Source organism: Apiospora aurea, assembly GCF_038362705.1.
Source record: "Apiospora aurea strain CBS 24483 chromosome Unknown utg000008l_segment0_segment0, whole genome shotgun sequence".
Lineage (NCBI taxonomy): Eukaryota > Fungi > Ascomycota > Sordariomycetes > Amphisphaeriales > Apiosporaceae > Apiospora > Apiospora aurea.
This window is the reverse complement of record NW_027117395.1, coordinates 1,261,236-1,284,674: the sequence shown is the minus strand read 5'-3', so window position 1 is coordinate 1,284,674 and position 23,439 is coordinate 1,261,236. Positions and strand designations below refer to the sequence as shown.

At 56.6% G+C, this 23,439-nt stretch overlaps 5 protein-coding genes across 5 annotated transcripts; 3 read left to right on the top strand and 2 right to left on the bottom strand.

The window, feature by feature from the left end:
- Positions 1-702: 702 nt before the first annotated feature.
- On the top strand, positions 703-2,246 carry PG986_011891 (Glucosamine-6-phosphate isomerase 1; the record flags this gene model as incomplete). The annotated part of the gene is made up of 4 exons (XM_066848113.1): positions 703-882; positions 944-976; positions 1,049-1,594; positions 1,701-2,246. The coding sequence occupies 4 exons, from the start codon at positions 703-705 to the stop codon at positions 2,244-2,246; spliced, it is 1,305 nt and encodes a 434-aa protein (XP_066694809.1).
- A 2,674-nt stretch (positions 2,247-4,920) lies between these two features.
- Positions 4,921-7,422, top strand: PG986_011890 (Neutral ceramidase 2; the record flags this gene model as incomplete). The annotated part of the gene is made up of 6 exons (XM_066848112.1): positions 4,921-5,550; positions 5,620-5,635; positions 5,685-6,030; positions 6,088-6,256; positions 6,309-6,631; positions 6,702-7,422. 6 exons carry the CDS (start codon positions 4,921-4,923, stop codon positions 7,420-7,422), a joined length of 2,205 nt encoding a protein of 734 aa, XP_066694808.1.
- A 139-nt stretch (positions 7,423-7,561) lies between these two features.
- PG986_011889 (glycoside hydrolase family 31 protein) lies at positions 7,562-9,977 on the bottom strand (the record flags this gene model as incomplete). The annotated part of the gene is made up of 2 exons (XM_066848111.1): positions 7,562-9,751; positions 9,813-9,977. 2 exons carry the CDS (start codon positions 9,975-9,977, stop codon positions 7,562-7,564), a joined length of 2,355 nt encoding a protein of 784 aa, XP_066694807.1.
- Positions 9,978-10,839: 862 nt separating this feature from the next.
- PG986_011888 (uncharacterized protein) lies at positions 10,840-14,057 on the top strand (the record flags this gene model as incomplete). The annotated part of the gene is made up of 11 exons (XM_066848110.1): positions 10,840-11,441; positions 11,527-11,599; positions 11,655-11,876; positions 11,930-12,022; positions 12,094-12,439; positions 12,493-12,943; positions 13,030-13,080; positions 13,140-13,185; positions 13,237-13,259; positions 13,331-13,625; positions 13,995-14,057. The coding sequence occupies 11 exons, from the start codon at positions 10,840-10,842 to the stop codon at positions 14,055-14,057; spliced, it is 2,265 nt and encodes a 754-aa protein (XP_066694806.1).
- Positions 14,058-14,262: 205 nt separating this feature from the next.
- Positions 14,263-21,919, bottom strand: PG986_011887 (uncharacterized protein; the record flags this gene model as incomplete). The annotated part of the gene is made up of 7 exons (XM_066848109.1): positions 21,845-21,919; positions 21,139-21,767; positions 17,582-21,080; positions 16,508-17,541; positions 16,447-16,469; positions 16,053-16,417; positions 14,263-16,030 (listed from the first exon to the last, which is right to left on the bottom strand). The coding sequence occupies exons 1-7, from the start codon at positions 21,889-21,891 to the stop codon at positions 14,263-14,265; spliced, it is 7,365 nt and encodes a 2,454-aa protein (XP_066694805.1). The 5' UTR covers positions 21,892-21,919.
- Between the last annotated feature and the right edge of the window lie 1,520 nt (positions 21,920-23,439).

Sequence of the window (23,439 nt, the reverse complement as noted above, 5' to 3'; positions counted from 1 at the left end):
CCTTCCCACAACGATCCCTTCCATTGTACCGTACGTAATGTACAACTGACACAGCACTTGTGCACCAGGGTACTCGCGTATCCATTACTCATATCGGTCGCTGAACAACCTGATTACATACGTTTCCCCCGCCGATCGAGTAATCGCCGGCTTTCGCTCGCCCACCATGTGTCTGCAATTCGCAATTGTGGAGACCCGGTGCAAACCGGCCAAAACGTTCCATCTTATCGGGATGGCTTAGGGGCCAGCGCCGGCTGGGTCGGTAGCCTCCTGGCTATGATGAGAGCTTGCATCTGCAATGATGATATGCCTGCCCCTCCACATGTGACCCCTAGCCCAGGGAGCGAACCTTGAGGTAATCCATGGACGGCGAATAGGATGAGGACGTGGGCTGGCCTTTGTCAGTGTTTCGCCCGACTGGTGATACAACGAGTACCTAGGAAGAGATGGGCGTAGAATTTCTTTGCCTTTCGGCAGATCCCTTTTTCATGCTGACGATTTCCCGCGAACCTTCCGGAGTGATGGGCTGAACTGCCATTCCTACCTTTTATTAGAATACAGCAGCAACCCATTTCTAGTAGCAGTTCTCTTGGAAGCCTTACATACCTACCTACTTACCTATCCAAACATCTTAGCCCCTTACTGTTTATCACTGCTTGTAACAAGTCTATTTTCCGGATCAGGTACCCGCTACCACCCACCATGAGACTCATCATCCGCGACGATGCCGAGCTTGCCAGCTCTTATGTAGCGAACTATATCATTGACCGGATCAACCATTTTAACCCTACAGCAGCACACCCCTTCGTCCTCGGCCTGCCCACAGGCTCGAGTCCCATAAGCGTGTATAAGATCCTGGTTCAGAAGTACAAGGCTGGACTGGTATGCTCTGACAACTCTCAGTCGCGTAGTCAAATAGGTTTGCTGACCAGCTGGCTGTTAGATCTCCTTCGAAAATGTTGTCACTTTTAACATGGTAAGCTTGCCTCATGATAGACTAACAACAGTTGTTGCAATTGGCAACTTACACTAAGACCACACCTCGTAGGACGAGTACGTCGGGATCCCGCGGGACCACCCCGAAAGCTACCACTCTTTCATGTGGAAGCACTTCTTCTCCCACGTCAACGTGAAGCCGCACAATGTCCACATCCTGGACGGCAACGCGGCGAACCTGGAGGCCGAGTGCGTGCAGTACGAGGAGAAGATCAAGGCCGCGGGCGGCATCGACCTGTTCCTCGGCGGCATCGGCGAGGACGGCCACATCGCCTTCAACGAGCCCGGCAGCAGCCTGGCGTCCCGGACCCGCGTCAAGACGCTCGCGTACGATACCATCCTGGCCAACTCGCGCTTCTTCGACAACGACGTCGAGAAGGTGCCCCGCATGGCCCTGACCGTGGGCGTCCAGACCGTGCTCGAGGCGCGCGAGGTCGTCGTCATCATCCTCGGCGCCCGCAAGGCCCTCGCGCTGCAGAAGTGCGTCGAGCAGGGCGTCAACCACATGTGGACGCTGTCCAGTCTCCAGCTGCACCCGCACCCCATGATCGTCGTCGACGAAGACGCCACCCTGGAGTTGCAGGTCAAGACCGTTAAGGTATGAGTTTGATATATGACGACAACCCTAACCCTAACCCTTAAAACTCCGCGCATACTTTTTCCTCTCCTGAATCCTAACCAATCGGGTTTTCCCAAACAAACAGTACTTCAAGAGCATCGAGCTTGTCGCCCGCGCGCAGGGGTTCGAGCAGATCCTCCCATTCACGATCCGGACGGGCCAGACCCCGATCCCCAAGACCGTCGTCGAGGAGATCGCCTCGCCCACCATCATCTCCTCCCCGACCATCCTGCAGCCGCAGCCCGTGACGTCGCGCCTGCTGCGCGCCAGCCCGGCGACCGAGTACCCCGTGCGCTCCGTGTCGCCGGACCTGGTCCCCGACCGCATGGCCGACCGCGTGGGCGTGCCCGACCTGACGCAGCGCCTCACCCCGAACCCGGAGAAAGTGCTCCATCGAAACAGCAGCAGTGCCGACCTGGTGCCCGACCGCATGGCGGAGCGCGTGGGCGTGCCGGAATTGACGCGCCGACTCACCCCGAACCCAGTCGAGCAGCTGCAACGGAAGAGTAGCAGCACTGACTTGGTACCCGATCGCATGGCGGAGCGCGTAAAAGGCATCCCCGACCTCACCCGCCGGCTGACGCCGAATCCTGAGCAGCAGCAGCAGCGTGTTGCCAGCGTCGGAGCATGAGGGCTGGTCTACTCAGTACAGGACTGGGGCAACATTGGGGCCCCTTTATGTTTTCTTCTCCAAATCTTCTCGTTTCTGGGCAGGCATCTTTGAGGGTTGGAGGGTTGGCCGGAGTTTTATGGCCTTAAATTGTGTTTCTCATGCCATTTTCGGCATTTCTGGTTTCAGAGAGTTTTTCCATCTCTGTCCGGTCGTTTTGGAAGGGGTAGACTCGTAGTACTTATTGAACACCGCGAAGATTGATATGCCCTCTATGGCGAAAGCCCTGTTCCCACTAGATTGTGCCGCACTGTACGGGTCAGGGTTAGTTGAGTACCATTAGCGCAACGCTCCCAGAGGTTTATATCGCTGGATATGACTGTTGATCATTTACGGGAAGTACTATATTATACGAAAAGCAGCGCCTCCGTCTTTCGGGGAATAGGCGAAGCTATATACCTACATGCTAGGCCGATGACGGTGCTTTCAAAGTGTCTCTTGGCCTGGCCGAGAAAGTCATGACCAGAAGTTGGAGACCCTACAGAGAACAATTTTTTTTTTTTGCAAGATATGTGGTTGCTTTATCTTGATCGCATTGGGCAAGTGTTGCTTACACATTTAGCGTAATTTCCCCCGCGGTTCCAGCGAGATTAGCGCTTGTACTGAGAGTCAGTTTACCCCATGCCATGCAACGCTACAGTGAAACCATCCATATTGTTATTCGATGTCAGGCGTTTGTTTGCAGGCTTGCGCTTGGAAGAGGTACAGTGTCGACAATGAAAATTCAGCATGACGAATACCTGCCTACCTACTTAAGTAAGTTATGCAATCTCAGGTACACACAAATGGCCAGCATGAAGCGTGCCTGGTGGGTTCAGAGTGATATATCATAAGTAACAGAGCAGAGTGGGGAGGAAGGGTTGGCGGGTTAAGGTTAACCATGAGCTTGGCGAGTCGAAAAGCGGAGAGGGACTCGTGAGTTATCCTACCTCCATCTCAATTGCCGAATGGCCTGCTGGCGCAATCCACAACGGATCCTACCTGCCCTACTTCATTGCATACTGCCGTTCGCTACAGCTGAACTCGCAGCCACGGGTACAGCCCAGGTTATCTCGCTTCAATCAATCGAGGAGGGGACTTTGGGGTTTGGTGTTCTCAACCTCGCACCGCACTCACCACGTTCGTGTCGACCTTCACATGTTCTCTCCCCCGTCCCGACCCCTCTTTCCGTTCTGGCCATTGCGCCCGCTACAGACGGAAGCGTACCACGTTCTGGGAAGGTCACTTCCAGATCCCAAGATTGCATCTCACATAGCACATGCCATCCCATCTGGCGCCCATCACCTTGATCTGCCTTATCGTTCATGCATTATATCTGAGAACCCCCGTTGCAAGTGCAATTACCTGCGTTGGTGGGCGCAGTTCCGGGAACAGGATCCCATCTCCAACACAATGCAACATCGCCAAATACTAGCCTTTGGTCACTCGGCCTCCATAGGTATGCAGGGCTGCGTATGATCTACATACATACTCGTTGGTACATAGTTGGGGCTCGTAATTGCATTCTGCTGCTACCCGCTTTCTGCCAGACCCATGCCTTTTCTTTCACCCTCCTCTTTTCTACCTACTCCGAGACCAATGAGCGAGCAAGCTCAAAGGGGTTTAATGCAAGCCACAGAGAGGCGTTCATGGGTGCCAGGAACGTACCATTTGGCTGCACCTGGGTCGTATTGTGTGATGTAAGTGCAGGGAGCGGGACAGACAGATCAGATTAGATGATGACCTCGAAGCCTCCACACCGATGCGCCATGTGTTGAGTGATATCAGAGTCGCACTCTTCGAAGTCAAGTGGCTTCGACTGTGCTGCAGGTGCCTGGCTTGTCGTTCTCGTCTACCAGTACCATGAGGTCTCGCGCGCGCGCCGAACCTTGATTCGCTTATGGACTGGCATGCAATTTCCACCCTCCTCCCGTGGCGGCGACGAATCATATTTCTGCTTGCCCCGGCCCTCGCCAATATCCATGATCTGCGCAGCTCCGGCCTGATTAACCACGGTTGCTTGGCGTGTTGTGTGGGAATGCGTCTCTGGCCAATGGGCACCCATGAGCTCCCCATCAGCTGTCAGTTATAGGGTGTGTAAGTACAGGATTGATTGTCCAACAACGCTGCGGGGGGTCGCATCGTCTAACGAACAAAGCAAGCATTCGGCCGCTTCGGTTGCACAAGTTCCTGATCCGGGTGTTGTGTGTGCCTGGCGACATACCAACCTACGCAGCGCCTGAAGACGGGGACGCGTAGTGTGTGTGATCCACCGGGCGAAGCTTGACGTGTGCCTGGCCAGCTGCTCCTTTAGGTACCCGCCTCGCGATACAAAAGAGACATCACCGCCGATGTTGCATTTCGGAGAGGGGAAAACTCCGTATTAACTCGACATTGGGAAGAGTGCCGCCGAAACTGCAGTTAATCATGGCACGCTGACTCGCGGATTCCGCGGAGAACACCCCTAAATACTGCGTGGACCGATCTATCTGCTGTTCTCTAACGACAAGCCGGCACAAACTCAATCCATATACCCACCGCTCGTAAGTGCTCGATTGCGCTGATAAGCCGAGGAGATCTTCTTTTTAATAAGGCGAGCTCTCGCTGGAAACTTCCTCCAACCGCCCATCTCTTATCCTTCAAGGCCTTCGTCAGCATGACTGGAAGTTACCGGCAGCAGAGCCCTAGGGCCCCCAGAAGAACCGTTCTTGCGTTTCTCTCTGTCTTTACTTTGTTGTTACTCGGTCTATTCGCTGTGACCAACTTCAACGGAGCAGGCCAACGCCATCTCAAAGCGAGGCAAGCAGCCGACAATATCCGTTCTGCCACCGAAACACGCGCCAAGGCAACAGGTGACAAGTATCTACTCGGTGTAGGTAAAGCGGATATCACTGGGCCCGTCGTCGAGATCAACTTTGCGGGATATGCTAGTCTGCCTCAGGTCGGTTCCGGTTTACGTCAACGCCTTTACTCGCGGGCTTTCATTGTCGGAGATGCGGGCAAGCCCAGCGACCGTTTCGTCTACCTGGTCCTTGACACCCAGGGCGGCGACACTGCTGTGAGATACGGCATTCTAGAGGGCTTGGCAGCACTGGGAGAGGACTATGCCATGTACGGCCAGTCCAATGTCGCAGTTACGGCTACGCATTCCCACTCCGGACCTGGGGCTTGGTTCAACTACCTTCTACCACAAATCACCAGTTTGGGCTTCAGCAAACAGAGCTACCAGGCAGTCGTAGATGGTGCCGTTCTCTCCATAAAGAGAGCTCACGAGTCTATGCAAGAGGTTAGCATTCTTAGAATTCGGTACAGCCCCAATTGCTGTAATCAGGCTAGCTAACAGGAATCGCCATAGGGTTACCTCGATATTGGTACTGTTCATGTGCTTCAAGCTGTATTTCGTTGGCTAACTAGCACTAGGTACCGTGGATATTGACGATGGAAACTTGAGCCGCAGTCTCTACGCCTATCTAGCAAACCCGGAGTCCGAAAGATCCAAGTACTCCGCTGATGTGGACAAGGAAATGACTGTTCTCAAGTTCAAACGTGCTTCTGACAGCAAGAACATTGGTGTGCTCACTTGGTATGCTGTACATGGCACTTCGATGTTGGAGAACAACACACATGTTTCTGGCGATAACAAGGGAGTTGCGGCGACCATGTTTGAGAAGGCGATGAAGGATGACGCCTCGGCAGCACCCGGATTTGTGGCTGGGTTCTCCCAGGCAAATGTTGGTGATACCACACCCAACGTTCTGGGAGCTTAGTAAGTCGTCATCACGAAGCCATGAATACTCTGGATATACTTACTGACGCTGCCCAGCTGTGACGATGGCTCCGGTGCCATGTGCAGCTTCGAGAACAGCACATGCGCCGACGGCAAATCTCAATCATGCCATGGCAGAGGGCCCCTATTCGAGAGTGTGGACCTTGGCGTGAGCAGCTGTTATGAGATGGGAAGGCGTCAATATGCCGGGGCGAGATCTGCATATGTAAGAGACCCCTAATAGGATACTCCATTCGCATAGAACTAATCAGTCTCAGGACTCACTTGCTTCTTCTGGAACACCGGTGGTTGGTTCGACTGTAAAGTCCTTCCACTTCTACCAGGATATGCAGTATTATGAATTCCCTCTGGACGATGGGCGCATGGTACAAACATGCCCCGCCGCGCTGGGCTACTCTTTTGCTGCTGGCACGACGGATGGTCCCGGCGCTGCTGACTTCACGCAGAATGATCCCGGTGCGCCCGATGCGTCGCCAATATGGGCTATTGTCAAAGGCATCTTGAAGGAGCCTACTCCTAAGCAGAAGGCCTGCCAGCAGCCAAAGCCGGTGCTTCTCGACGTTGGCGAGTTGAGTACCCCGTACGCATGGTCCCCCCAACATTGTCGACATGCAAATGCTGCGCGTGGGCCAGTTCATCATCATCGTCAGTCCGAGCGAGGCGACCACCATGTCCGGGCGCCGCTGGCGTGACGCCGTCAAGAAGGCCGCTGCATCCGACTTCCTCCAAGACACGGAGCCCGTGGTGGTTTTGGGCGGTCCCGCGAATACCTACGCCCACTACCTCGCCACGCCGGAAGAGTACGGGATCCAGCGCTACGAAGGCGCCTCCACCTTGTTCGGCCAGTGGCAGCTGCCCGCTTACATCAACCTCACCGTGGGCAACATCGAATACCTGGCCCCGACCGCTACTGGCGCACCACCACCGGGCCCGTCCCCGCCTGACAACCGCGCCAACTCCCTGTCACTCATTTCGGGGGTGGTCAACGACAACGCGCCCATCGGCAAGAAGTTTGGCGATTGCACGACCCAGCCGTGCCCCAGTTATGCGCGGGGCGCCGTCGTCAATGCGACATTCGTAGGGGCCAACCCTCGCAACAATCTGCGCCTCGAGGGGACGTTTGCCGCCATTGAGAAGAAGGACGGAAACGGCTGGGTGCAGGTGCGCGACGACAGCGACTGGGACCTCGTGTACACGTGGACACGCACGGATTGGCTCCTCGGGCACAGCGACGTCGTCATCAGCTGGGAGACGGGCCTGAATGCCGAGCCGGGCACGTATCGAACTCGATACTTTGGAGATGCGAAGGCGTTGCTCGGGGGTGGCATTACCGCGTTTGAAGGTGCCAGCAATACCTTTACAATCACCTGAGTCGGGAGGGTAATAGTTAATGAAAATCAAGTGTGCAGTGTTCTAATTTGGGGCAGCGAAGGTCCATACGTTAGGTAGTTTAATTAGTTCGACTATGCACTTTACACATGCCTGACGCATTGTTTGCTTCTGGACAACCCTAAAGCCATTCGATGCCCTTGGCTGTGGCAGAGTCTTCCTCGACTTTGCGGCCGGCTTCACAATAGGTCCACGATCCTCTGAGGACTTCTGCTCCCTGAAGCTCGGCATTCGCGCCCAAAGTGAGCTGCCCCACGCTCTTACCATCCTGGTCCCTCAGACGTGCACTAGCACCCTCTCTTGCCTGATACAAGCAGACCTCAACTTCTTTGGTGTAGTCATAGACTGCGCCCTTGATCCCTTCCTTGCCCAGTACTAACAATGTGTTTTCGCGAACATACAGGGGCAAGCTGCCGAACCCGTGTTTCTCTTTGAACCACCCCGGGCCGGTTCGGGTCTTGTTCGTGAAGAAACACGTCCATGTCCCCTTGGGCAGGTAGAACTCGACCAGCCCCGCCTCGTCGAAGACGGGCGCGGCCAACAGACTATCGCCAATCATGAATTGACGGTCCAGGTACCACGACGTGGGATCGTCGGGGAACTCGATGCACATGGCGCGGAGCGATAGCGGCAGGCCCGCCTCGACGGCCACCGCGGCCTGCGCGAACAGGTACGGCATGAGGCGCGTCTTGAGCGCGGTCCACCTGGCCAGCGTGCGGGAGCAGCCCTCGCCGGTCCGGTCGTCGGCGTCGATGGTCCAGGGCACGCGGTACGAGCTGGACCCGTGCAGGCGGCTGTGGCTGCAGAGCAGGCCGAAGGCGACCCAGCGCTTGTAGATCCAGGGCGCGGGCAGGCCCTCGAACCCGCCGATGTCGACGGACCAGAAGGCGAAGCCCGAGAGGCCCAGCGAGAGGCCTCCGCGCACCGACTCGGCCATGGCCTCGGCCGTCGACTCGCAGTCGCCGCCCCACTGCAGGGGGAACCGCTGCGTGCCGGCGCAGGCCGCGCGCGCGAACAGGACGGCCTCGCCGGGGCCGAAGCGCTTCTGCAGCGCCGCGTACACGACCTTGTTGTAGAGGAAGGCGTAGTAGTTGTGCATCTTCTCCGGGTCGACGGCGCGGTCGTGCCACGCGACGTCGTGCGACGGGATGCGCTCGCCGAAGTCGGTCTTGATGGCGTCGACGCCCACGTCGAAGAGCTTCTCGAGGCACTCCGTGTACCAGGCCGCCGCGGCCGGGTTCGTGAAGTCCATTAGCCCCATGCCCGCCTGCCACAGGTCCCACTGCCATACGTCGTCACCGTCCTTGCGCTTGAGCAGGTAGCCCTTCTCTGCGGCGTGGGCAAAGGCGGCGCCGTGCTGCGCGATGTAAGGGTTGATCCAGACGCAGACTTTGCGTACTAGACCCGAGGCCTTGAGGCGCGCGATCTGGGCCTTGGGGTCGGGGAACTTTTCGGCGTCGAAGACGAAGTCGGTCCACGTGAATGCCTTCATCCAGAAGCAGTCGTAATGGAAGACGTCGACCTGGGTGTTGCGCTCTCGCATGCCCTCGAGGAAGCCGCTGACCGTGTCCTCGTCGTAGCTGGTGGTGAAGCTGGTGCTGAGCCATAGACCGAAGCTCCAGCTGGGCACGTTGCCGGGGCGGCCCGTCAACACGGAGTACCGCCGCAGCACCTCCTTGGGCGTGGGGCCGTAGATGATATACCACTTGAGGCGCTGGCCCTCGACGCTCGTCTGCACGCGCGAGGTACGCTCGCTGCCGACCTCGAGCTCGACGCGGCCAGCATGGTCGATGAAAACGCCGTAGCCCCGGGAGCTCAGCCAGAACGACACGTTCTTGTAGGCCTGGTCGCTCGAGGTGCCGCCGTCGGCGTTCCACAGCGTCACCGACTGCCCGACCTTGTTGAAGGCGCCGAACCGCTCGCCGAGCCCGTGCACCGTCTCGCCCACGCCCAGCGTCGTCTGCGTGAACATGTAGTGCTTCAGGTCCCGCATGTCGGCCGTCTGCATGGGGCTCGTCGGCGCCGGGCTGTAGGCCAGGCCGACGCTGCGCGCCTGCAGCGAGGTCAGAGACTTGGTGCTGGGGTCGTCGGTGCCGTGGAACCGGATGTCAAAGATGTCGTGGTGGTCCGGGTGGATAGTGGCCGACAGCGCTCCTGAAGCCAATGTGGTCCCCTTGTCGGACTTGCTCACTACACCCGACACTCCCGGACGGCCATCGGGGTACAAACCAAAGTGCGGACCCTTGTTGGCGGCGCCGGCCCAGTGCGTGACTTCTACAGAGATGACGCCGTCGAAGGCAGCTTCCATGTCCTGTCAACGGTCGTTAGAAGCCCACCGACGTAGTCAGGCACACCCGTGAACAGAAACGTACGATAGTTATGGTACTCCTGTTCAGACTATCCCCACGAGACTTGATTTTCCGCGTAGGGCATAAGAGACTCAAGCCGTTCTTCCTCTCGGCCATGTCGTAAATGTCCTCGGCATACTCGACGTACTTGTCGTCGGCGACGAGCCACATTCCATCGCGGAACTTCATCTTGAACTGCTCTTACGGAGATGCAATGGCTTGAGAGTTAGGCGACAAATTACGAGCATGAGTGTCAAGCTTCCTCTTCTCCCCAACTTTATCCCCAGTACTCCATCCTCCAGCCAATGCATATCGTGTACATAGTCCGCATCGGATCGCGGGCCGATGGGGCGTTTGCTGGCCACATATGGGGAGACATCATGGTCTGAATTCGCTAAGCCTGCAGCAGTAGCAGATCCGCGCATTGGTTTCTCTTGGATTGCGGGGAGTTTCGGAGCCCAATGCAAAAAGGAGCAGACGGTGCATGTTAAGGAACTCGGTTGTCGGCTGAAATGCGCCCGTATCGACATCCTTTGAGTCTGCATGCAGCTATTCCACCAATGGGAACCAATGCCAGGGACATCCTTCCCTTTGCCAGGTTTACCCCCCATCACGTTCTCCAAATTTGCGGCGTCGCTTCACCTCTCGCGACCATCAACTATGACGGCTGAGTATAGGCTCCACCATCAGGCAAGCAGTGCAAAGAATTGCAACGCTGGGCTCCAGGAGGGGGATTTTTCCGCCAAGCTCGCCATCATGGCGTCCCCGGCTGTATCCTCGGTGGATCACCCAAGGGCTTGGTAGCCATCATGCTGTCAGCTACATGACTTGCTAAAGCAGTTATTCCCTGGGCATGCTTAGACGAGGTTGCGGCGACAATCTTCCCAGGACCGGCAATATGGATTGCTAGCCACCACGGCTGCACACTGTTCCGGAATCAAATTCATATCCCATCTGGGCCTGAGTATAAGGCATGGGGTATTGAGTGTCCTTTACTACGACGAAATAGACAGACCAGTTATCGTCGGCCCTCTTCTAGGAGTATACAACAATGTTATTATCACACTTGTCCCTTCTCGCCACGCTGCTGCTTGCCTCTGTGCAAGCAGCTGACGATGCCGTGTTGGATCAGCCCTTATACAAGGATCCTAAGGCGTCTGTTGGAGCTCGCGTCGAAGACCTCTTGTCGCGCATGGCCATCGAGGAGAAGACTTCCCAACTCGTACAGGGTGATCTCCGTAACTGGCTCAATGTGACCGACGGCAGCCTGAACGCGACGGGGCTGGAGTGGAGTATGAAGTACCGGGGCGGCTCCTACTACATCTACGCCGAGGGCCCCAAGTCCTGGAAGTACGTCAACGACGGCGTGAAGATCGCCCAGGACTACCTGGTGCGCAACACGACCCTGGGCATACCGGCCTGGGTGCAGGGCGAGTCGATCCATGGCTTCCTCATCCCCAACGCGACCATCTTCAACTCGCCCATCGGCTACGCTTGTTCTTGGAACCCCGACCTGGTCGAGAAGATGGCGGTGGCTACGGCCAAAGAAGCCCTCGCGCTCGGCGTGAATAACCTCTTTGCGCCCTTGGCGGACCTCGCCCGCGAATTGCGGTTTGGCCGCGTCGAAGAGACTTTCGGAGAAGACCCCTTTTTGTAAGCATCATCCCCGTTACTTGTGATGGGTTACCCGGGTCGACTATACGCGATACCTTATTCAACTGAACTAATCCACGGCCAGAACTGGTGAAATGGCCTACCATTATGTGAAGGGTCTTCAAGCCGGTAATGTGTCGGCCATGGTGAAGCATTATGTAAGTCCCCAGGTAAACCGACTGCGTGTATAGACAACGACTGATTATACCAAAGGCTGCATTCGCCTCTCCCGAACAGGGTCTGAACACAGGTCCCGTACACGGTGGCCGGCGGGAGCTCTTGACGACCTACCTTCCTCCTTTCAAGCGTGCCATTATTGACGGTGGCGCTCACTCTATCATGTCTGCCTACAGCGCTTATGACGGGGTGCCCGCTGTGGCCGACAAATATATGCTCACCGACATCTTAAGGGATTCCTGGGGCTATGAGTACTTTGTAAGCTCTCTGCGCCACATGAGAAAAGCCCGGCTTTAATTAAGTTGCCGCAGGTCATGAGCGACGCAGGTGCAACTGATCGCCTCTGCAACGAATTTGCCATGTGCAAAAATGATCCTATCGATTCCGAAGCTGTTGTCAACTATGTGGGAGCCCCTCTTTATGGGCTCGTGGAGTTCCAAAACTTCGGTCTCATGCTGACCCTTCCCTAATATAGGCTCTGCCCGCCGGGAACGACATCGAGATGGGCGGAGGCTCGTACAGCTTTGAGAAGATACCGCAGATGTTAGAGTCCGGCAAGCTGTCTAGCGACGTCGTCGACGAAGCGGTGAGGCGCACGCTCCGGGCCAAGTTCGCGGCCGGCCTTTTCGAGAACCCCTATCTCGGGGTCCCCGACGAAGAGCATGCGAAGCACATCCACACAGACGAGACGGTCGAGCTGGCCAGGCAGATCGACGCAGAGTCCATCGTGCTTCTCGAAAACCACGAGAACGTCTTGCCGCTGAAGAAAGACGCCAAGATCGCGGTGATCGGCCCCATGGCACATGGTCTGATGAATGTACGTAAAGGCCACCCCTTGTACTTGGAGGAGAAAATTCGGGCTAATGTGGAATAGTATGGCGATTACACGGCAGCCAAATCCGCCAGTCGTGGCGTAACCCCTTTGACGGCATCCGCGCCGCCAGCCGCAGCCAAGTCACCTACGCAGAGGGCTGCGAGCGGTGGTCGAGCGACCGGACCGGCTTCGCGTCGGCCGTCTCCGCCGCGCAAGCCGCCGACGCCGCCGTCGTGGTCGTGGGCACCTGGTCGCGCGACCAAAACGAGCTGTGGGCGGGCCTCAACGCCACGACGGGCGAGCACGTCGACGCGCACGACCTCAACCTCATGGGCGCCATGCCGCACCTCGTGCAAGCCGTCGTCGACACGGGCAAGCCGACCGTCGTGGTCTTCAGCTCCGGGAAGCCCGTGACGGAGCCCTGGATTTCGGACCGGGCCGCCGCGCTCGTCCAGCAGTTCTACCCGTCCGAGCAGGGGGCGCCGCGCTGGCCGACGTGCTCTTCGGGGACGTGAACCCCTCGGGGAAGCTGGCGGTCGGGTTCCCGTACGATGTGGGGACTACGCCCATTTACTACGATCACCTCAACTCGGGCAGGATGAGCACGAGCCCTGATCCAGGCGCCTTGTATGGGAACGGGACTATGAAGTAAGTCCGGGAGCCTCTGTCTGTTATAAAGCAGGAGCGTCAGCTGATCAGGATTTCAGGTTCGGACACGCCTACGTCTTACAGACACCAGAGCCCCTTTACGAGGTAAGACGCGATCTAGAAGTAAATCAACCTTGGTGGCTAACAAGTTGGCAGTTCGGCTACGGGCTCTCATACAGGTATGAACGACCACTGCCTATGGCGTCTCGAATTCTATTCGCACGAGCAAACTAACGGGACTTTCTCACAGCACTTTCAGGTACGGCAACCTGAAGCTTTCCCAGACCACCGCGACCGCCGCCGACACCATCGCCGTCTCCGTGGATGTAACCAACGAGTCGACCCGCGACGGTGCCGAGGTCGTGCAACTCTACGTCAAGGACGTCATCAGCAGCGTCGCTGTCCCGAACATGCAGTTGCGCGGGTTTGCCAAGGTGCCCGTCAAGGCGGGCGCCACGGTGACGGTAGAGCTACAACTCAAGGTGCAGGACCTGGGGCTGTGGGATATCGGCATGAAGTATGTGGTGGAGCCGGGCGAGTTCAAAGTGAGTATACCGTGGTTCCCCATTGGCAGGTCTAACATTCAAAAAGGTTTTCGTGGGCAGCTCGAGCAAAGACTTCAGAGCGAACGCGACGTTCACAGTAGAATAGGGCGGCATCCACACATAACATCATATTACATTGGACACCGACATTCACGACAGGAGGCCACAACGGGTTATCTAAAACTAATCAATTGTATAATCGCCGGCCTAATCGAAAGCAACTAGACGGGACATACACGTTATACGTAAGGTATATATGTGTAAAATATGATACAGTATGTTATGGTGCTACATATCTAAAAGCCCATAAGCTCTGCAACCTTTTGTTCCTCCCAAAATTGAATAAGAATGACTGTAAAAACACACCAGAACTTCCATGGCAATGCTATGCTATGCTACGCCGCCGCCGCCCCCATGTTCCGAATGCCGTAGGATAAGGTGGTGGGTAGTTAAGGTACGTGCTCATTAGATATATACAAAATGTAGGTGGTTGGATGCTTTTGTCGCAAAAAAGAATGGCAAAGAGGGAATCTAGTGGATGAATAATCGTACGCCATAATGTATATATATACGTCGTCCATCATCTACCTAGTAAGAGGGATAGAGAAAGAGAAGAAAATGACAGGAGATAGATTCTTTAGTATCTCAGCTGGATCTTGGAGGTGTGCTTGTGAGCTCCTTCGAGCCAGTTCCTGCTGTGGGATCCGGTTTGCTGGGCGCGTTGCCACATACCCTGAGCACCAAAGTTGGCGCTAACCTCGATCGCGGCGGAGGGCTTGCTCGCCTTGCGTTGCGGGCGATCGGCCATGGACATCTGGAGGCTAGGGGCGCTGGGGGTCATAGTGCGGCGGGCAGAAGGAGTCCACATCAATCCCTGTGAAGCCTGGGCTGCGGGCTGGGCGGGCTTGGACCAGAGCATCGACTGCTGAGGCACCGACGGGACCTGAGGAGCAGCCTCGGCGGCGGGCTTGGCCATCACAGACATTCTCGGCATCGGGACCATCGATGCTGGGCGCGCCGACTCGTTGAGGAATGAGATGCGGCCGGCCAGAGCGGCAACCTTACCGCCGCGGCTGAGGGGTCGCGGGGGTGTGAAGGGACGTGCTTGAGTCTTCTGCTCCTTCTGCTGCTGCTGCACAAGTCTGGGCATAGCCGGGTGTGCTGTCTCAGAAGTGGTGCTTGTGGCCGAACCGAAGAAGACCGGGTGTCTGGAGGCGGCGTCGTAGGTGTAGCCGATGGCGGCGGGGTGGACATCCTGCGCGTTGGTCAAGAGAGAAGAGGCCATGAAGACTGGGTGACGCTTCGACGCGTCAAAAGCAGCGCTTCGCTTGGATCGGGCAATGGCCTCACGTAGCTCGTCCTCCCACTGAGAGTAAGGGATCTGTCCCCTCGAGAATCTCTTGTCGGGGTAGCTGGCAGTGATAGCCTGGGCAAGGGCCTGAGACCATTGCTTGGGAGAGGAGTTGCTTCGCTTGACTCTCGGTGCGGGTCCGCTGGCCTTGATGGCTGCTTGAAGAGCTTCATCCCACTGCGACTCGGTGGCATGGACGAGAGCGAACCGGGTGTTGGGATAGCTGGCAGCGATGGCTTCCGAGAGAGCTTCCTCCCAGTTTCCGCGGAAAGCGACCGGCTGTCGGTATTGATGACGGGTAGGGATGTAGACCGGTTTAGTAGGTGCAACAACATCCAAGTTCTTGACGACAAATCCCTCATCGAGGTTCTTGATAGGCAGAGGCTCGTCCAGGCGCAGTTCCTCGTCCAAGTTCTTCACAACGAACTCTTCGGGGAATTCAGGAACCTCGGGAACCTTGGGGAGCTCAGGCTGCTCCGGGAGCTTGGGGATATCCGACTCGGACTTCTTCTTGCGTCCGAACCAACCGCGGAGACTGAACCCGCTTTGGGCGGACTCGGCGACGGAGGGAGCAGTCGAGGCCTTGGTGGCCGTCGTGCGGACGGAGGAAGTATCGGTGGTAGGAGAAGACACTGTGGAGTTGGTTGATGCGACAGATGCCAGCGAGGGGCTTCGGGGCCGAATGGTGGAGATGGTAATCCAGTCAAGCTCAACAACGGTGGTGGCACTAGGGCTCCACATGCGGCTAGACTCAATGGTCGGAACGGCAGTGGTGATCTGTCGAGGCTTTCTGGTCATGTGAAGCGCAGCTGGCTCGGCGTCCGTGGTCCGGTAGGTTGTTCGCTCCGAATCAAGCTTGAAAAGGCTGGCCGTGGAGGCCGGAGCGGAAGCGGCGGGCAGGGCCCACAAACCCTCGCCATTGGATCGCTCCTCTGATCGGGGAGCAAGCCACAGATGCTGAGAAGTCAATTGTGGCAGAGGCTCATGCGATGTTCGGGGCTTTGTTGTCATGGAAATCGCGGCAGGCAGCTTGGAGGTCCGGCGGTAGTCGGCCCTGGGGGGCGCTGGCATCGAACAGACCCGCGGTCTCAGAAGAGGCAATGACGGCGGCTGGTTGGTCCCAGAGCGAGGCAGTGACTTGTCGAGCTTCGGGCTTAGCGACGGGGGCAGTGACGGGGGCAGAGGCAGACACCGGGATGAGGGAAAGCAGAGCGGCGCTTTCGGCGGACTCCGACCAGAGCAATCCACTAGAGCTGGCAAATTCGATCTCCTGCGGCATCCACAGGTTGTAGCTCTCGATCGAAGGCATCTCCTCAAAGCGAGGCTGAGGCCGGGTTGTCTCCGTCTGCTGCGGTATGTAGCTCTGCCAGACAGCAGAATCCGGCTGTGTGAGGCCAAACGTCTGCTGCTCTTTCACTTGAGGCTTGCTCCACAGCATAGACTTGGGGGGTGCTCTCGGCGTCCAAAGACCAGAGCTTGGTGCTGTGGATGGGCTGGATCTCCTCTCTTCTTGATTGAGTTCGAGTCATACCAATGTTAGAAGGGATGTAGGAAGCCCAGGCAGCAGTATCCGGCTGGGGGAGGCCGAATGTTTGCTTCTTCTGCACCGAAGGCTTGCTCCACAGCATCGTCTTGGGAGCGCTCTCGGTCTTCGGCGACCAAAGCTTGGTGCTCTGGATCGGCTGCATTTCCTCCTTTCTTGACTGAGCTCGAACCATGCCCTCATCAGAGGGAATGTAAGACGCCCAGACGGAAGCGATAGGCTGCGGCAAGCCGTAAGCGGGCGACGCGTTCGAAGCAGAAGGTGTCCACATGGCATCGACAGCCTTCGTTGCGACTTGTTTGGCCATAGGAGCCTCGGGAGGAACGTAAGTTACGGGAGCCAAGGTAGGCAAGGGCGTCACGGGGGAGACAGGAGCGACAGGCGGCGACACACTGCGCGGCTGAGTGACGTTCCTCACCTTGACGACCGGGGCCCACAAGTAGTCGTCCATCTGGAAGTCCATGTCCTGCGCTGGAGACCAGAGCTCATTGCTCTCGAGAGGAGCAGCATCCTCGAACCTGGGAGGGTTTCTCTTCGGCTCAGACTCGGCAGGGAGATAGCTAGCCCATACGGATTGAGTTGGTTGAGGAAGACCGTATGAAGGCACTGCCTTCTCCGTCACTGGGGTCCAGGTGGTAGCCTTCGACTTCAAGGGTTGCGCAAGGGCCGCCATGCTAGAGGAAACAGGCGCCGAGCCCCAGAGGTTCTCGCTCTCGATGGGGGCAAGCTCGACAATCCTGGATTGAGGCCTGACGATATCCGAGTCATCGGACATATAGCTCTTCCAGGTGTCGCGGTCTGGCTGAGGAAGGCCGAGTTGACGGTTTGATGGAGCGGGGGCCTTGGGCACCCACAGATCTTGAGCATGAGACTCAGTCTCCAGGGCTTGAGTAATGGGCACGGAATTGTCGGGAACCGCATCCATACCGGAGTATTCTTCTCCGTAGATGCGCTCAAAGTCGGGCGACAATTCGGATTCGTACTCGTCAAGGGAAGCCCCGCCCATTGTCGGCAGAGTCAAACTGTCCCTTCCAGGCAATCCCTCGTCGGTCTTGAGAAGACTGGCGATCTCCCAAAAGCGTCGTCTCATCAAATTCATCTCCGCTATCGTAGTAATAGTCATCATCCATATTGTCTCCCGAATCCTCCTCCTCGTAATCATCGAAGAATGACGAGGAGTACCCGGTCTCCTCGCTCTCCTGGACTGCCTCTGCCCGTGCCTCTATGGCGGCACTAAGGCGCACACCACCTCCAGAGCTCATCGTGCCAGGCATGCTTCGTGGGCCTCCAGAGGCCATGGTCCCTGGCATGGCCATGAACATGCGAGGCTGCACCTGAGGAACCACGGGGATCGTGGCATTATCACTCTTCTGGCCCCATGGGAATTGGAAGATTCCCAGGGTGTCTCGCTTCTCTGGAAGGGGCTTGGGGCTTTCGATGATGTCGGGCAGTGCGGTGATGCGCTTTGTCCTTCTGGGAGGTCGCTGAGTTGTAGGTCGCACCATGATCTTCTTCGGGACTGGGCGTTCCTTGGGAACCGCTTTCGTCCAAAGTCCAGCAGTTCTGCTGGATGTTGTCTCCATGGGCTTTTGCCACAGGCTAGTGCTCTCGATTTTCAAGGGCTCCGAGGTTTTGCGGAGAGCCGGTCGAACTGACCGACCAGGCAGTTCGGGGAACGGCTTGACTTCCTTGGGGAGGGGCGACATCCAGAGTTGGCTTGAGGGGCGCTCTGGCTGCTGCGGGCTGAGAGACCACAGATAGTTGACTTCCGTTACGGGCTGTACGGGCTGTTTGTCCAAGTTACGGAGGGGGTTATCTGACTCAGATTCGGACTCATCGGTTTCCGGAGGCGTCGGGCTGCCTAGGTCAGCCGATGCTGATTGAGAAACAGACAAGAAGTTCAAGTTGTTGCGTGCTTGCAGCAAATTGCTGGAATGCTCCAGGTACTGGGATTGGGCCTCCGCAAGACGAACCTGCCAGACAGTGGACTTGCGGTTGTCCGAGTTTTGAGACGAAGGCCTTTCTGCGCTCTGTTCTCGTGAGCTAGACAGACTCGCCATACGTACTTGCCTCGATGCCCGGCGCTCGGCGATACTCGACCTTGTGGAGGTCGGTCGGGAAACACTGTCGTCGGAGGTATTCTCTGGGGCAGACTCTTTAACAGGGGAATCCTGCATTGTTGAAACAGATTCACGGTTGATGTTGTTTTGCAGCGAATGCCACATGTTCTCCTGCCTACCCATTTCTTGCTCGAGGTTTTCCAGCAGTGCTATCCTCCTCCCGGTGCTCTCAACCGAGTCTCGATTGGGTTCCTCAAACTTCTTCAGCTGCGCCTGGATAATCTGAATTGCCGCCTCAGGAGACTCAAGCGGCGAAGGTTCGGGCGCTGGTACCATGACTGCCTTCTTCTTATCAACGCCATTGAGGAGTAGAGGAGGCGGCGGGGGCATCATTCTCGACCTTACTTTGTCTTTTCTCTCGGAGAACGACAGGCACTCATCCCCAACACGTCGATGCCATTGACTTTGGCGAGGCTCTTCGACCTTGGGAGCATCAGGCAGGGACTTATCATCGTCGTCTTCGAGGAAAAATGATTGACGGTTATCGGCGGAACCTTCGGAGCCTCCTTCTGTATCAAGCATAACGGTCATGACTTCTTCACCTGTTCCACTCATGGCTGAAGGGACGGGGGGACGCCCTTGGTTCTTGATGTACAGCTCACGAGGGCAAAGTCTGGCCTTTTGAACATCAATTGGAGCAACTGGGGAATGCACCGAGCCCCAGTTTGTACTAAACTGAGTCTTGGCATCACTGGCCCCGGAAGCCCTGGAGAACTTGACAGCTGGAAGAACGGGCGACGAGGAACGTTTAGTGCCATCTCGGGCGCTGTTCTGCGTGTAACGCTGATTTGTATCATCATCTTCTCCAAGGATACTCTGCGTTCGAATGCTGCTCCTATCCGCGGTCGTCTTTGTGTTACGCTTTTCCTCATCAACGCCTGTTTCTGCGTCCGTGTGGACTTCCACCTTCGGCGAAGTTTGGCCATTACGGAAAGCATATGGCAGTGGCGGCAACGACGGGACCGAAGACTTGCGTTTCATGTCGCTCGGTGCCTCGGCGGGGCTTGTTGTTGTGGACGGAGGGTAAAGTAACGTCATCTTCTCGTCAAAAGTCATACTCTTGGTGTCATTAGGTTGAGGCCGCTGTATGCTTCCGGCGCTCTTGGGTGGTGGCGGCAATGGTGGCAACTGAGTCGGGCTGCCGGGCACCGACTGCAATATCGATTTGCGGCTGGCAATCGAGCCACCAGATTTGGACCGCCTGTGCATCGGTTCCGAAGGGAAGACTTGACGATCTGTGTCCGACATTCTCCGGATCGGGCGCGGTCGGTCGAGTATCGAGTCGCCAGAGCTAGGAGGGCCATTGGGCGTCTTGCTGGCGCCTTGGATGATATCGTTGACATAGCTCGGGTCATCGTATACGATGCTGTTGATGAACATCACTGTCTCCTGCCTTTCCTTGCCTCCTTCTTTTTCTTCCTTTGACTCGTCCGATGTCCTCCTCGTTGCTCGAGCTCGGGGGTTTGACGGCAGGCCAGTGGTGGGCCGACGTTGCAGCGGGGTTTTCACTGGTTCGGGTGCCTTCTCCTCTTCCACAGGCGGCGGGCGTGGCCTCGGGATCGGGATTCGTACAGGTTTTCCTGGTGTGATAGGCTTGAAGCTAGGGGTTCTTACAGAAGACGTCGTTTGTCGCGGAGACCGCCGTCGCATCGCCTCCTCGTTGCCCGGGGAAAGCTGAACACCTGAGCTGGATGAGGCATTCCCTCCCACCGATAAGGCCTCGTCACTTTGCGGTATTTGTTGGGATTGTAGCCTATCAATTGGATACCCATCCTTTCCAGTGATACTTGGGAAGCTGTTCGTCTCGAACTTCTCCTCCTTGTCGACCTTCTCGCCATCAGAATCATTTTGCGGTGGTCGTGGTGCGGGGCGTGAGGCGATAAGCGTCGTGCTATTTCGCACCTGGGATGTCGAGTTTCGAACTTGAGTGGTAACAGCTCTCCTCTCCTTTTCGTTTTTCCAAGCCGTGGCAAGATCAATAGTCGGTATCTTATTCAGAGCATCTTGCATGTCAGGCGTCTCTGCAGGAATAGGGTTAGAGATGGCTAGCTTTCCAGCTCCCTTCTTCGACTTTTTATTCTGCGTCTTCACGTCGGCAAGTCGTTGGGGTGGCATCGGCGGAGCATCATCGTCTCGGGCTGGTCGCATTGGTGGGAAAAGCTGGCCTTGGACTGGGACACCGCCCAATCCCGTCACTCCAGTAATTGGTCTCGAAATCAACGGCAACCCATTCTCGTCTCTCTTCACGTTTTCGTTGGAGAACGTGGTGACAGTCGTCTCGGGGCCCTTCAGCTCGGCGTATCTCGAAGGCGGATAGTCGTCGGAATCGGCTGTTGAGATGTCCCTATTGCGGTTATAGTTCTGGGGAGTGGGCGACACCGGGGGTCGCTGGCGGCTTTCCTTTCCAGCGCCCAACACGCCAACAGACACCGTCACAAGGGCTAATGTTATGCATAAGCAACATCCCCGCAATAGTGTAAATAGCAATGGAGAACTTACCAGTCAAGATGAAAAGACCTACGGCTGGGATAGTAGTCCTAAGCAGCAAGTCAATTGTGCCAAGTCCCAGGAGCAAAGTCACACTTGTCCCCATCCAGACGGCCAGGGCGGCAATCGTGAGGAGAATCGCCTTCCTCCTGCCCGAGTTCTGGCTGCTGTCGTCGGATGTGAGGGCTCTGATTGCCAGAGTGGCGAGCATCACGGCGTCCATGGCAATGATGACAATTGCTATCGCGATGTGATTTGACACCGGGACACATGTCGAATTAAATTGTGGCCGGGTTTCGCCCACGAATACCATGCCCACGATGAATCGCGCCAGCACGTGGCCCTGTTGGATTTTGCCGAGCAGCGAAGGTGTCCCCTCCTTCGCGACTGCCCAGACTAGAGATTGCTGGATAGCTGTCCGCGCCACCTGGTCGAAGAGCGACGAAATGATGACGGCGATTTGGCATTGCGACGAGGCTGTCGGTGCTAGAAGCGTCGAGATGAATCCCGTCAACGCCCAGAGACCGGATGTCGCCAAAAATATTATGAGGGCCAGCCTCAGGCCGTCCCGGAAGATTGCTGAGCCATGGCCTTTAAAGTAAAGAACGAATCCTGCTGACGCTGTGTTGAACAAGATACCACTAGTGATAGACACGAACGCAGGGCATCATTAGCAAACATAACGGCCGCCTGGCTGCCAGGTACATGTACTACTTACAAAGCAAAGGCAGCAATCAGAGGCTGAATGCTGTCTGTTGTTGCCATGGTGGCGGCGCCGAGCAACGGCGTCCAGCGACCGTGGTAGTGTGAATATCCCAGTCAATGGGGTGAGGGTTGAAATACGTATTATTACTGGCGAAGTGAATAGACCATAGTGAGTGTGGTGGAAGCGTCTCTCTTTACAGGGCTTGAGGCGACGATGTCTTCGGCGATAGTTTAGGGCCCTGGATGGTTCGAAACAAGACGGACGAAAAAAGAAGAGATTGTTCGGCAGTCGAGGTGACCAGAACTGTGGGATGCAGTCCTCTCGCTTCTCTCCCTCTCAGATAGACTCTGCCGGTTGACATCCGGCGCCTTCGTCCCACACCCCGTCGCGTTACACCCACTAGGCACTGGGAATTGGCTGGGCAGTCGTGTGTGGCCATCTTTGGACGTGGGTTACATGGCTGGGTCAAACGGGGCCGTGTTCGAGATGCCTCAATTAGTATATTATGCCGCGAAGGGTTGTGGCCGCTGGTTGGCTGATTTGCAAGGCTGACGGGCCCAGTGCCCTCCGACCCCTGTCAACCTAGTTGGACATGAAACCCGACTTGTAACAACCATCGACATGGGCGCCCCCAGACACCAAAGGCTGACATATTAATAAGTCACTGGCGTTCTTGCTTTCCTCATCGACAAGTCCTGGACATCTGATCTCCCGAGTCTTCGTCCAATGTCGTCGCGTTGGCCAATCCCACGACGCAACCTCTTGACGTGTGTTTGTCAAGGTTCTGGGGGTCCGGCACGGAGCTGGTGAGGTCACCGAGGGGTCCAGCAGCGGTTACCCATTCGCCTACACCCCCTCCGGAAGAGAACAGAAGGAGGCAAACAAACCCCCGACGTCAGACTGCCAGCGCATAGATATGAGACGCTGTGGCAATGGTGGCAATGCCGGTAGAGAAAAAATCGGTATCGGTATTGCGGCTCTGTTATCCAAGATCAGATGAGGCAACTGTATCTGTCCAAAATAGCACACGAGCGCAAAGATTTAGCTGCTTAGAGGCTTAGAGCGGCCGGTCCGGCGTGCAAGTGGGGGGCATCAGGGCGCCAGTAACCGTTGAAGATGAATGTCTGTAATCGCAGCATCATCATTTCGGCAGTGCATCGTGCAGCTCCATTGGCGGATTTGGCTCATCTCATCACGATGGATTCTTAATTTAGGGGGCCGCTGCTTTCTACCGGTCTTCTGGACGACAGACTTGCCGCTGCCATGAGCTACCATAGCCACTGGCAGCGGCTCGCAATGACTCGATGGTGGTTCCTGGATTACGGGAACGCCTCCCACATTCCCCACTCGACAACCTTACCCAAATAGAGTATGACCAGGAACCGCGAGCCGCTGAGACTTTTCCAAACCCCCCAACCCCTACTTCCAGGCCCTCCTAACAATCCTAAATGCTTGGCTCTCCCATCGCGACTGTTTCTGTTGCAGATTCGGATAATCGAGCCCCTCAAAATCCATCCATCGACGCTTTTCTTCTATTTCTCAATTATCTCTTCCATTGGACGGCCCCAGAGCTTGATGGCCAAGCTATGTACATACCCATCCCTATG